The 13,312-nt window shown below is 40.2% G+C and overlaps 1 protein-coding gene across 2 annotated transcripts in view; it reads left to right on the top strand.

Annotated features, from left to right (window-relative positions):
- Positions 1–3,032: 3,032 nt before the first annotated feature.
- actr8 (actin related protein 8) overlaps positions 3,033–13,312 on the top strand; it is a 44,604-nt gene continuing 34,324 nt past the window's right edge. For both annotated transcript variants that reach the window (XM_051670161.1, XM_051670160.1), the window contains exons 1-7: positions 3,033–3,271; positions 5,779–5,949; positions 6,104–6,214; positions 6,307–6,411; positions 7,046–7,219; positions 12,200–12,293; positions 12,747–12,879. In XM_051670161.1, the coding sequence (XP_051526121.1) occupies positions 3,164–3,271; positions 5,779–5,949; positions 6,104–6,214; positions 6,307–6,411; positions 7,046–7,219; positions 12,200–12,293; positions 12,747–12,879 (896 nt within the window). In that variant the 5' untranslated portion in view covers positions 3,033–3,163. The remainder of the gene's footprint in view (positions 3,272–5,778; positions 5,950–6,103; positions 6,215–6,306; positions 6,412–7,045; positions 7,220–12,199; positions 12,294–12,746; positions 12,880–13,312) is intronic.

Here is a 13,312-nt window from a genome sequence, read left to right as displayed (position 1 = left end):
ATTCCCTGAAAAGGGGAGGGGCGGCAGCCTCTCCCCCTCTCTCGTCATTATGACGTGGAGCTGTCGAGGACGGCCCCGGCTCCGCCTCCCCTGCCAGAGCATCGCACATCACACATCTCCCTATTTTCGTACAGGACCCATCCGCGCAAATTCCCTTTAAATAAAACTCTAAAATCAGGCCAATCAGTCCCCAAAATCAGCGGATGGGTGAGGCGGGAACTAACCGCAGCCTCCACTCTATGCTTTTTCCCCCGAAATTTAATTGTCAGGGTCACCACCAGATACTTGTGAATATCCCCGTGTACACATTTCAACTTCACCATTTTAGTTGTGACCAATTCCTCGGGTTGAACCAGGCGTTGGTGGGTAGTGGTTTGATTACAACCGGTGTCCACCAACGCTTGGTGAGTACCCTCCTTGACACTTACCGGTATCCGGTATGCTCCGGCCCGGTCGGGGGCAGCCTGTGGGAGGTCAGAGACCCGCACCACCGTCCCCAGCTCCATCAGAGGGCACTGATCTCGGAAGTGGCTCGGGTCTCCGCGCCTCCGGCAGGCCGGCCCAGGCGCTATGCCCGCACTTGTGTCGGCGGGCCCCCCCCCCTGAGGGGGAGAGCGGCAGGGCATTGGAGTAGGGGAAGGTGTCGCCTCCCACACCCGGGGAACTGGTCTCAGGGGCTGAGGTCCTCCTCGTCTGCGTGGGGCAGGAACGGGACCTGGAGAGAGAGCAGAATGAGAGGAGAGAGGGGAGGGGGAAGAAACAGAGGGAGGAGAGAAAATGTTGGAGGGCTCTTCCGCCCTCGGGATCGCCGCCATGTGGTCCTCCGCAAGTCGGATAGCTTCCTCCAACGATGCCGGGCGGTGGTACTGGACCCACTCCGCTGTCCCTTTTGGCAGTCGATCTGTGAACTGTTCCAGTACCACCTGGTCGATAATTCCCTGGATGTCGCGATCCCCCGCTAGCAGCCATCTTCGGCAGGCGTCACGGAGCCGCTGGGCAAAGGCAAACGGGCGGTCGGAGCTCTCCAACTTCAAGCTCTGGAAGAGTTGATGACTTTCCTCCGGAGTGCGACCAACCCGTTGCAAGATGGCTCTTTTTAAATCTCCGTAGGCCAGGAGGCTCGTCGCTGGCAGTTGTTGAGCCGCGAGCTGGGCTTCCCCGGACAAGAGTGGGATCAGTCGGGCTGCCCATTGGCCGAGCGGCCAGCCCCAGATCTCGGCGGTCAGCTCAAACAAATCCAGGAAGGCCTCAGGGTCGTCCGCCGCCCCCATTTTCTGTAATGTTGGCGAGGGTAACGGCGTGGGAGTGTCCGGGGTCGCGGCTGAGGATGCCTCCTGGCTGAGGAGGCTCCGGATCGCCTGCCGGTCCCCGGCTTGAGCATGCAGGAGCTCGACAAACCGGCGGTCTTGATCTTGTCGGAGTTCAAGCAGCGTCTGTTGGTGGCTCTGATGTAGGCTGGCGAGGGCTTGGAGGATCTCCGCCAACTGGGAGGACTCTACGGGACGACCTCCATCCATCTTCGACCCAAACTTCAATCCTGGGTTTCGGCACCAGTGTAAAAGAGGAGGCGAGAAGCAGCTTTCCTTGTTAAGGATTTATTTTTCCCTCTTCGCAGCACAAATTTTCAGTTTCACTTTAAGCACTAAGTTTAAGAACTATCACACAGTGCTTCACAAATAAACTCTCATTACTAAAATCTTTGCTCTGGCTCGGCTCTGTCTTGTCCAGTCTCTCTCCCCGACTAAGTGCTGTGTGGCTCTATTTATGCCACTCTACAATTGTTGGACTAACTGAAATTTCTGTAATTCCCAAATTCATAGCCTCTTTATTTGCTGTCCAACCAAAACTTCTTATATTATTATTCCCATACTCCAAGCACTCTTTTAATATTTCCTTAACTGGATGTGTCTCAAATGTCCTTTCATATTAATCCAATAATTCATTGTTAATTTTATCTTGCGTGTACACATGGGAATTTCTCCCACCTCCACTTGCAGCGCTGTTATTGGAGAGGATCTAAAAGCACCACAACATATTCTTAACGATTGTACCTGTACGCACACACCTCTTTAGTATTCCTCAGCCTTTCTCTTAAAAATAGTGTCAAAACTGAAAAAAAACAACAAAAAAACAATTATATATATAATTATAATTTATAATTATTAAAAAAAATTATATATATATATATATATATATATATATATATATATATATATATATATATAATTATATTTATTTATCACACATTATACATTTGCACATATACAGTGAAATTCTTTTTTTTTCACATATCCCAGCTAAGCTGGGGTCAGAGTGCAGGGTCAGCCATGATACGGCACCCCTGGAGCAGATAGGGTCAAGGGCCTTGCTCAAGGGCCCAACAGTGGCATCTTGGCAGTACTGGGGATTGAACCCCTGACCTTCTGATCAGTAACCCAGAGCCTTAACCGCTGAGCGGTTATTTGTTAAGTACCAATAGTGTATAGGGTCATTCGTTTAATTTTTTAGTTTATTACAAGACAAATGAGTACTACAGTATATTCATACAAATGGCTACAATATCACATTGATTTTCTGTGTGACAGTTGTGAATTATCAGTATCTCATAAGCATGTACATGTAAGTTTGTCTATTTAGACTCAATAAATGCCTGAGAAAATACATTTGTGTAGCTTACAGTATGTGTATCTTATGTGTTGTGTAGTTCAATATATGTTTGACAGCCAGTTGCATCTCATCAAATTTCAGTGTGAAAGTAATAAATCCTGGCTACATTTGTTCTGATTTGTTGCATCATCTCTTTGATATATAAAAAATGAAACGTTGAAAAATATCAGAATATATTCTATTCAATTATTTTCTAGTCGTCTTGAAAATGTTTTGAGAACTTGACACTATATGGGCATTTTTTTAGATAAATTTCTCAAATGTTTGGTGAAATACCCATGTGCTTAAGGATGAATAAAATATAATTTATCGTTGTTGTTCCACACTCCAGTTCAGTAGGTGGCGGTAATGCGTGAAAAGTTGGTTTTCCAACCGCCAATAGAAGAAAAAGAGAAGCGTGGTTTGGACAGTCTCATTCATGTGTGAACAGCACTCGCTGTACTGTTGACAAACATTCAGCAGACAAATAGAGTTCTTCATCATCATCTTAATCAGCATGACTCAGACAGACAGAGATGCAGAAAACGGCAGAGACAGAGAGAAAGAGCAGCGCGGTGTCAAGAGACCCATAATGCCGGCTGCTGTATCTGAACCACTTCAAGAGGTATTGAGACATTTTCACCACAATCATCTTAATAATACTAATGTCCGCTGCTCTACCTGAACTACAGCAGAAGCTTATCAACATCACAATTATAATAATAGTATTAAGAATACTAGTGACAGATGGAACTGGAGAGAAATATAACAGACCAGGAATGGAAGCAGAGTTTTAAAGAACTATTTCGCGCGGCCAAATCTCCATTCTGGCAGAATATGTTTGGAAAATAAATATGAAGTATTACAAGGTTAAGTCATGTTGCTTAGTTACTGTAATCACATTCTATTATTCACGGAAACACAATATAAGTTGACAATTTTGGATTGAAGTTATACAGAAAATAGAACAACTCTTTACATACCAAAACCACAACACACAGACAGTCTTGGGTATACAGTGTGTTCTGTAACTTTACAGAGGAATGAGCTATAATGGATAATGTACAGTCAGCTGGTCATTATCACAAAATAAACTGTGAAAAATATCAACATCTCATTTGATAAATGGTTCACTTGTAAATATGTTGATGCTAATTTTTTGTCCAGATCTTATGAAATTATTCAAAAATACATAAACGCAATTCACACACATAAAAAAATGCTTTCAATACATTACTGAGTTCCAAGTCATTTTGATGATTTTCTTCTTTTTTTTTTTTTTTTGTCTTTGTTAAAATCATCTCAGCTCAGTGGTAAAGACGCTGGCTACTACCTCTGGAGTTCGCTAGTTCGAATCCCAGGGCGTGCTGAGTGACTCCAGCCAGGTCTCCTAAGCAACCAAATTGGCCCGGTTGCTAGGGAGGGTAGAGTCACATGGGGTAACCTCCTCCTGGTCGCTATAATGTGGTTTGTTCTCGGTGGGGCGCATGGTGAGTTGTGCGTGGTACGTGATAAGATGCGGGTTGACGATCTCAGACGCGGAGGCGACTGGGATTCGTCCTCCGCCACCCTGATGAGGCCAATCACTACGTGACCACGAGGACTTAAAAGCACATTGGGAATTAGCCATTCCAAACTGGGAGAAAAAATGTCATGTGGTGAAACTGTCCTGAGACTGTAAAACAAAAAGTCATTCTTAGAAAAAGTATTATATTTTTGTTTTTGCACCGAATCTGTCATGTGACAAAAAATAAAATAAATCATAACACAAAGAGGATCCCTATTAGACCCTTAAGGCTAAGTGTGAAGTAAAAAAAAAAACCATTATTTTGTCATATTAAATATTAATAATATTTTAATGGAAAGGCACGTTTTGTTCTCGTCTTATGGAATAAAAAATAAAACCTAAATAGAACGTTCTCCTAACGTTAGCATATGGTTTCCGTTTGGTTATTTTTTTGGGAACCAATTCCTAACGTTCTGGGAATGTTCTGTTTAGGTTTTATTTTTTAAAACCATAAACTAACCTTCCCAGAATGTTGCAGGGAGATTTGTGTGACAACCTTAAAATAACTTATACAGAACATTCTCTAATGGCTATTTTTAGGTTTGATTTTTATAACCACAAACTAACCTAACCAGAACATTGCAGGGAGGCTTTTGTTTGATAACCTATAGAGAACTTATACAGAATATGTTCTAATGGTTATTTTTTTATTTGAGTTTATTTTAAACTAAATTAGTTATTTTTAGGTTGTATTTGTCCTTCACATTTTACATTATTTTTCATTATCATTCTGTATATTTGATTATTATTCAGGAACTTTGCAGAGAGGTTGATAAACAACAATGACTGACAGCAGTATAGCATTTAATTAAATGTATGTGAAAATCATATACCCCACCTTTTCCACCCAGTTTGGCATGCCCAATTCCCAATGCGCTCTAGGTCCTCGTGGTGGCGTAGTGACTCACCTCAATCCGGGTGGCGGAGGACGAATCTCAGTTGCCTCTGCGTCTGAGACATTCAATCCGCACATCTTATCACATGGCTTGTTGAGCGCGTTACCACAGAGACCTAGCACATGTGGAGGCTTCACGTTATTCTCTGTGGTATCCACGCACAACTCGCCACGTGCCACGAAGAGGTTAACCCAACGGGACTCTACCTACCCTAGCAACCAGGCCAGTTGGTTGCTTAGGAAGCCTGACTAGTCACTCAGCACGCCCTGGATTTGCCACCTTCCCACCTTAATATCTTATCTTAATATCTGAAAACTTCTTAATATTTTTGACTCAAAAATTAATCAAATTTGTATGAAATGTTTTTTTTTCACCTTGAAAAATATGTTTGAAAACTTTTTTGAAATTAATGATTAGGTTGCATATTCGTGGTGAAAAGAAAGTAACCTATTACTTAATGGTACACATACATTTTTAAAGCTATTAAATCATATTTTTTGTAGAAATTTTTATAAATGTCTTTATAAAAAGCCAACATGAACTCAAACATTACATTTCTATGAACTTGACAAATGTGTTTTATCACATTTATTTGTCAATGATCCAATCATAGGATGTCAAGTTTTGATACGGAGAGTATGTTGTTATAAACCAATCGGTCACTTTCAGCAAATTCAAGCCAACTTCATAGTGGTGATTCATCCTGGGTCAAGAACGTTGAGGATCGGTCGAGCGACAGACACACAACCCATCTCCATCCCTCACGTCATTGCCCGCAGACACAAACAGCCCGGACAGCCCCGATACGAGGACCAATGCTTCTTAAGAGTGGGACTCAACGTAAATGACTTCTACTGCTTCATGCTCTAATCATAAATATTATGATGTTAATTGTAGTAATGTAATCTAGATAATGCAATTAATCGCAGGTTGTCTGCTCAGATTCTTGTCATTTAGAATCAAGTTTATTATCTTCATGCTGTTGTTTGTGCAGTCAGCAGACAGTACTGATCAGAGACAGAATGGACTGAAGATGGTGGATCAGGCCATCTGGTCCAAGAAAATGTCCAACGGTGTGAGAAGAACACCAGTGTCTGCAGAGCAGGTGTGCTTATTGAAGCTCAGTCCACATCGCTAGATCTCCGTATGTGAATTAATGAGTGTGTGTGTGATTACTGAATGAGTGTGTGTTTCCAGGCAAGATTGTATAACAGACAAATACGACCCGCAGTTCTCGACCCAAACTCTAAAGTGAAATGGACAATTACAACTCATCAGCCTGAATACCTAATAGGAGAAGAGGTGAGAGGAGAATTCTGACATTATTTGTTATAATCACTACATGTTGATGGAACAAAGTAATAACATGAAAAACCAGATGCTGTCTCAAACATGACTATAAATAACTATCAAAACTCACAACGGTAACTTGTATTTGTCAAATAAAAGCTCAGAAACCCTAAAGTGCGTTAGGGTTGATGACAGAAATGCAGTTCATATAGACAGAGACTTGAATACAACTCTTCTATAGTCATGTTACCAACTAAGTTCCAAATGTATTTTGTGCGAAAAATCAGAATATAACAAATCCATTTGTTTAGAGAACAAAATCAACACTTTGGTGCAAAACAGAAATGAAAACGGAAGTTGAAGCCACTGTGGCTCTTTGATTCAATGTAATAAATGCAATTTTGAACAGATGCGACTTATATTCAGGTGCGACTTCATTTCAGGGAAATATGGAACAAAGTTAACAAAAACAAAGATTACATTTCTAACAACTAAAGGCACATTTTTTTAAACTACATTTTTAAAAGATTTATCCTTTTCATCATCATCTATCTTTATTACTGACCCATTTTAAGAGCTTAACTTTTAACACAAGGCCCATTAAAAGTTCATCCTTCTTTTTGTCTCCTGTGTGTGTGGTGATCAGGCATTATATGTAAACCCGACAGACTGCTACAGCATCCACTGGCCCATCTCCAGAGGTCATCTGAACATTCACAGTGGCCTGGGCGGATCTCTCACTGCGGTGCTGGTCCACCTGGAGAACATCTGGTCTCACGCTATTCACAGGCTTCTAGAAATCCCTCTGAAGGATCTGAAGGTACATGTGAATCATGCTGTTACTGTGCCTGCAGCTGGTTCATCTGTGTAGTTAAGTGGTGTCAAAACACACACTCTGCTGGCCAGATATGGCCAGTGAAGAAATCCAATCTGGCCTGCAGAATAATTGATGTTGAAGTCGAAATACCTGTCCCATTTCTTACCATACGTGTCCAATTTGCCAAGCTGTTTATATGACATCTTTTCAAATGCCGCCACCCTGCCCAATTCGGTGAACCATTCTGGAAATAAACTCTCTGTTTTATGTATCTGGCCAGAAATGTCCCTGCTTTGTCCCCCGACTCAAAGTATGTCTGTCTTGCCCTAAATAACCAAAACTCTATCTTCTGTGACAAAATAGTATTGTACCTATATTTTAGCTGAGTCAACTCTCTAAGACCATTGGATGACATTCAGCACTTCAGCTCTGTTTCAGCACTTTAAATACTCTTTTCCAATTCTGTGAATTCCTGTGCTTTTGAATGAGGCATATTGTATGATCCGCACCCTAAGAACTGCCTTAAGCGCCTCCCATGCCACGCCCACAGAGGACACTGAGGACCAATTGGTTTCTACATAAACATTAACTTCATTAACTGCGGCAACATCTCCAAACATCCAAAGTGTGATCTGAAACTAAAATATTCCCAATTGAGCAGTCAGTGGCAGATGGAATAAGTGACTAAGATATATATATATATATATATATATATATATATATATAAAATCTATTCTAGAGAAAGTCTTATGAACTGATGAAAAAAGGTGGTCCCTCCCAGATGGATTCAGAAGTCTCCAAATGTCTGTAAGACCAAGATTTTTACACATTCTGTAGTGTCAACGATACTCTAAAGGGTCTACACACCTTTGCATCACTATGATCAAGGACTGGATCCATTAAAAGATTAAAGTCTCCACCCAAAACCATATCATGGAGGATCCCAGCTGCTTGCTTTCCCTCAAGATCTATAAAAAAAAAGTTCTGATCATCAGCATTGGGTGCATATCCAAAATAAGCTTTTGCCCCTGTATTTCAGCCAAAGCAATAATGACTTTTCCTAAATTCTTGAAATGCTTACTTGTTAAAGTGATGACTCCCCTGCTCTTACTCACCATAACTACAAAACACATGCCCTGCCAAGTTTTTCAGCTTCTTGTGGAGAAATGTTAATTTCTTGAAGGAACACTGTATCACACTTTTGACTCTTAAGATATACCACCTTCCTTCTTTTATAGGGTGCCCCAGCCCATTAACATTCCACGTGGAGAGAAAAATTTGACCTATATTAAAGCACGACATATTGACATGCAAAGAAAAATTGTGTACCCAAGGCTAACTTATATAGACCACTATCCAACATTGATGCAACCACAAAATCCCCAACAACCCACAGAACAGAAAAAAAAAATGTGCTTCAACCTCGCGCATAACAGTCCCAACTGGTGTCCATCGCTCAGAAATCCGACAGTCCATGCACGCTCATGAGATTTTCTGCGACACTAGTGCTACCAGATTGCTCATGTCCGGTGATTTTTACATACACATACGTATACACGTATATATATTGTAGCGGGGTTGAGAATGAGGCACAGGCAACAGCTGATTTTTAGGGTGCCTGGAGGGGTGTTTATTACAAGCAAACAATGAATTTCACAAGTGAAGTGGTAGATGGTGAAACAAAGACGTGAGGTGCGCGTGGAGTTCCCGTGTTCCGCTGTGTTTGTGCTTGAGTCCTCGTGGGTGAGCGTGGGGAGTGGAAGAGTTCGTTGATCTGTGGCTCATGTGGCTTTTAGTCCATTTCTGAAATGAGAGACGGAGAGAAACATTAGTAGGAGCCTTCTCATTGTGGCTCACCATGTAAGTGTTCTGTGAGAGTTTATATGGTCCTCCATGATGTGGGAGATTGGCGTCAGCTGATGCTTCTCCCGTTGTTTCATCCGTTTCCAGGTGCGTGTGATTGTGGTTTCCAACATCATCCATTCTTGTGATCAGGGTTGAAAGTTTACCCTCCATATATGTGATCACTCGATGTATTTCTGCAAGACAGTCCATGTAGGTCGAGATTTTCGTTAGTGCTTCATAAATGTTCGAGATATCTTGACCTACGTTAGCTTGCTGCTGTCACTATCCCTGGACCTCTGCTATCTTGATCCTGCGAGGCGTCTGACGTGTGAGAACATAAGTGCTATTTAATGTCCCCACAGGCCGACAATTTATTTATTTTTCAAACAAAACTATTACAGTTCTCACCAGTTAATATTGTTTAAAAGGATAATTGTTGTAAAGTTTGAGCGGAGCTTGCCTCTAAGCAATCAACCGTCGCATAGCGTCACGTGACTCCTACAAACTAGTAAGTTTAATATTTTTTAGCTTTGGTGCTTTTAAAGTAATAAATTAAAAGATGCAACTTCTTGTAATGTGTAACCGTGCTGACAGTGTGTGGTGCATTTGCGTGTAGTTAATATCAGCATGTAAACTTTTAGAAGTTGCGTCTTAATGCTTGTGTACAAATTCACCACATTTAGTAATACATTTCAATTTAAGTCATTATCAGACTTTATATCACCTGCTGTACACAATGTTCCCGTTATTATGCACAGTCCAGTGGTTTATTTGTGAGGTGTTGTGGACAGATTAAAAAACAGTATTTTAATGGAGTCTGTTGCCCATTCTTTATAGGGGGGTGTCTGACAGACAACGGATTGCTTTAAAGGGATCATTTTCATTTGTGGGTGAACTATCTCATAATTTACTTACCCTCATGCCATCCCGGATGTATATGACTTTCTTTCTTCAGCAAAACACAAACTGATTTTTAGAAGAATATTTCGGCTCTGTAGGTGAAGTGAATGGTGATCAGACCTTTGTAGCGCCAAAAATGACATAAAGGAAACATAAAAGTAATCCATAAGACCCCAGTGGTTTAATCCATGTCTTCAGAAGCAATATGATTGGAATTGTTGAGAAACAGAACAATACTGAAATCCTTTTTTTACTCCAAATCTCCACTTTAACTTTCACTTTCAGATGTGAAAGTAAAACTAAACAGGCACCACATGTGACTTTCAGATAACAAATTTGCAAATAATAAGAACAAAACTGTTCTTATTTGTCAGCAAATTAAAAAACATGATTTAAGAATTGGTAGGATCAACTGTATGCATTGCAAATGCATAAATTAAATATATTAAAATGAATTCTTTTTTTTTTTTCCCCCACAGGGAGTTCCCCCCCACTGGCCTCTGTATTATCTCAATCAATTAAAATTGTTTTTTTTTGTTGTTTTTTTTAAATGTTCAAAAAAAGGAGTTCAAAACCTGTCATAATTACTAAAAAAAAAAGTTGATTAAAAAGATTGATTGCAATATATTGTGATAATATATGCAATATAAGAGATTTATAAACACTCTTAGTGGGCCGGTCATTTTTCTGACCTTTTTCTCCCCAATTTGGAATGCCCAATTCCCAATTCGCTCTATGTCCTCGTGGTGGCTTAGTGACTTGCCTCAATCCGGGGGGCAGAGGACGAATCTCAGTTGCCTCCGTGTCTGAGACCGTCAATCCGCACATCTTATCATGTGGCTTGTTGAGCACGTTACCGTGGAGACATAACACGTGTGGAGGCTTCACGCTATTCTCCTTGGCATCCACGCACAACTCACCACACGCCCCACCGAGAGCAAACCACATTATAGTGACCATGAGGAGGTTACCCCATGTGACCCTACCTTTCCTAGCAACCAGGCCAATTTGGTTGCTTAGGAGACCTGGCTCAGCATGCCCTGGATTCGAACTCGTGACTCCAGGGGTGGTAGTCAGCTTCTTTACTCGCTGAGCTACCCAGGCCCCCCGGGCCAGTCATTTTTGACCAGGAACACAAAATGCGTTGGCACAAAACGAACACAACACAAGGATTAAGGTGTACTGTATGAAGCTTACATACACCTTAAGAAGTATGACAATTAATCGTGAAGCCATAAAACAGACAGTTAATTGTCATAATCATAATCATTTGTTTGACAATTAATCCTCAACTAAATTTAATAATTGTGACAGCCCTACTCACGGCAGAAATGACAATATGGACAGGTTCAAAGATAAATATAAGAGGTAAAAACGTTTCTTTCAGTCACCACTGAGTAATTATTATTATTACGCAGGTTTGTTATTTATATTCAATTATCCAAACATTTTCTTTGCGTTAATTTTTGGTGTTAGATGATTTACTAAAGCTAATAGCATCCAGCCAGGAGCAGAGATTGTTTTCCTCTTTCTTGTCAATATTGTTGTTTAATTCCCTGTAACTAATTGTGTTTGTACTTGCAATATAAAGGCCTCCGGTGAATGAACTTACTTAGTAAATTTGCTTTACCCCAATATTAGTTATTAAAAGTTCATTCTTGACTTACTTGCACCGCTGATCACCATTGCTCTGCTGCTGAATCTCCACCAACACGGCTTAAGAAATTATATTTTACCCCAGTTTTGACCTTGCAGTCTGAATGAATGTGGCTACATAAGAATAGCTTGTACCATGATTTAATGCTAAAAACACACATTTCAGCAACAGATTTACATTTTCATTCACAAATAAATTACAGTACTCTTGTTAGCCACTTTTAATAAATCTTTCTGAATGACTCTCCAACTCATGAGTTACTGGTTTGAACCAGTTTGACAAATCCTTCACTGAATTAACTCAGTGAATCTGTCAGAACTGCTGAATAAACAGCTGATTCACTTACTGAACAGCAAGTCTTTGCTCTCAGCCATGTCGAAATGTAACAAGAACTGTTTTGTATACAAGGATCATGAAACTTAAATTAATTATTGCACTTGTTGTTCATATGATTAGTTAGTTATATACACATCATATACTGTATATATATATAGAGAGAGAGAGAGAGAGAGAGAGACCGACCCCTGGTATAGTTTATTGATGTGTAGAATAAGACCACAATTTTTTTTTTTTTTTTTTAGTATTACAGGTGCATTCTCTTGATTCCGGACATCTATAACCGACAGCACGTGAAGGAGGTTGTCAACATGCTGTTGGTTAAAATGGGCTTCTCAGGTATGAGATGTCACTTAGTCACATGATATTAAAATGTACACTTTTTAGTTTCATGGTCTGATTGTAAACAAAATGTAATAACTTGCTCCGCCTCTAAAATGATTTTTTTGGCTGATGTCATCAGGCCCTCTTTTTCAGCCACCTGACATATAGAAACCACTTTTCACTATCCAATCAATTTTCCATGGATAAAATCAAGTCCTGCTGTACATTTTGTCTATGAATATCCAGTTTCACTCCGAAATACATTACAGAAGTAAAACACTTTGTCATGTAGATCTTGACCACACTTGTATAAAGCCATACAGAGTTGACTAGATGTCTTCTAAGCTGACAGCATTCTCACTAAATGAAATGAGAAACAGCTTGTCAAATGAGCATGGTGATAATTTTTCAAATTGTCATTCAACACCAAACTACACACATTTGAATGTATGCCTTTATTTTGTGTAGCGGTTGTCGTGCATCAGGAGTCGGTGTGTGCGACGTTTGGCAGCGGTCTGAGCAGTGCATGTGTGGTAGATGTGGGTGACCAGAAAACGAGTGTGTGCTGTGTAGAAGATGGCGTGTCTCACCGCAACTCCAGGTGAAATAAACACAATAGCATTGACACTGCATACAATAGGGCTTACAACAGCGCTGCGAAACTAAATTAGAATTTTTCACTTTAATATTACCAAAGTTCTAATTATATTGACATTTTAAAGATATAATTTTAGTTAGGGGAAAATCACGTAAGACATTAGTGATCACCAGATTTTAAGTGATCCACAAGGGCACAATGAATATTAACCCAACAGCAATGTGTTATATTGTTTATTTTTGCAAAGAACATACCTGGTTGTATATAAAACATATGAAAAATTTGAATGCAGTTTTAATGTTCAAATGTGCATTTAGAATTTTAGTTCTTTTTATTTTAAGCCTTAGCAGAGAGTTTATTATACATTTAACCAGAGGCACAATGCACTTTTTTTTTTTTTTTTTTTTTCCAGTGGTAGTCCTGTCATAAGTGAGAT

Source organism: Myxocyprinus asiaticus, chromosome 33 (assembly GCF_019703515.2).
Source record: "Myxocyprinus asiaticus isolate MX2 ecotype Aquarium Trade chromosome 33, UBuf_Myxa_2, whole genome shotgun sequence".
Taxonomy (NCBI): Eukaryota; Metazoa; Chordata; class Actinopteri; order Cypriniformes; family Catostomidae; genus Myxocyprinus; species Myxocyprinus asiaticus.
Note: the sequence above shows the minus strand (reverse complement) of the source record. Positions and strands in the feature narration are given on the sequence as shown.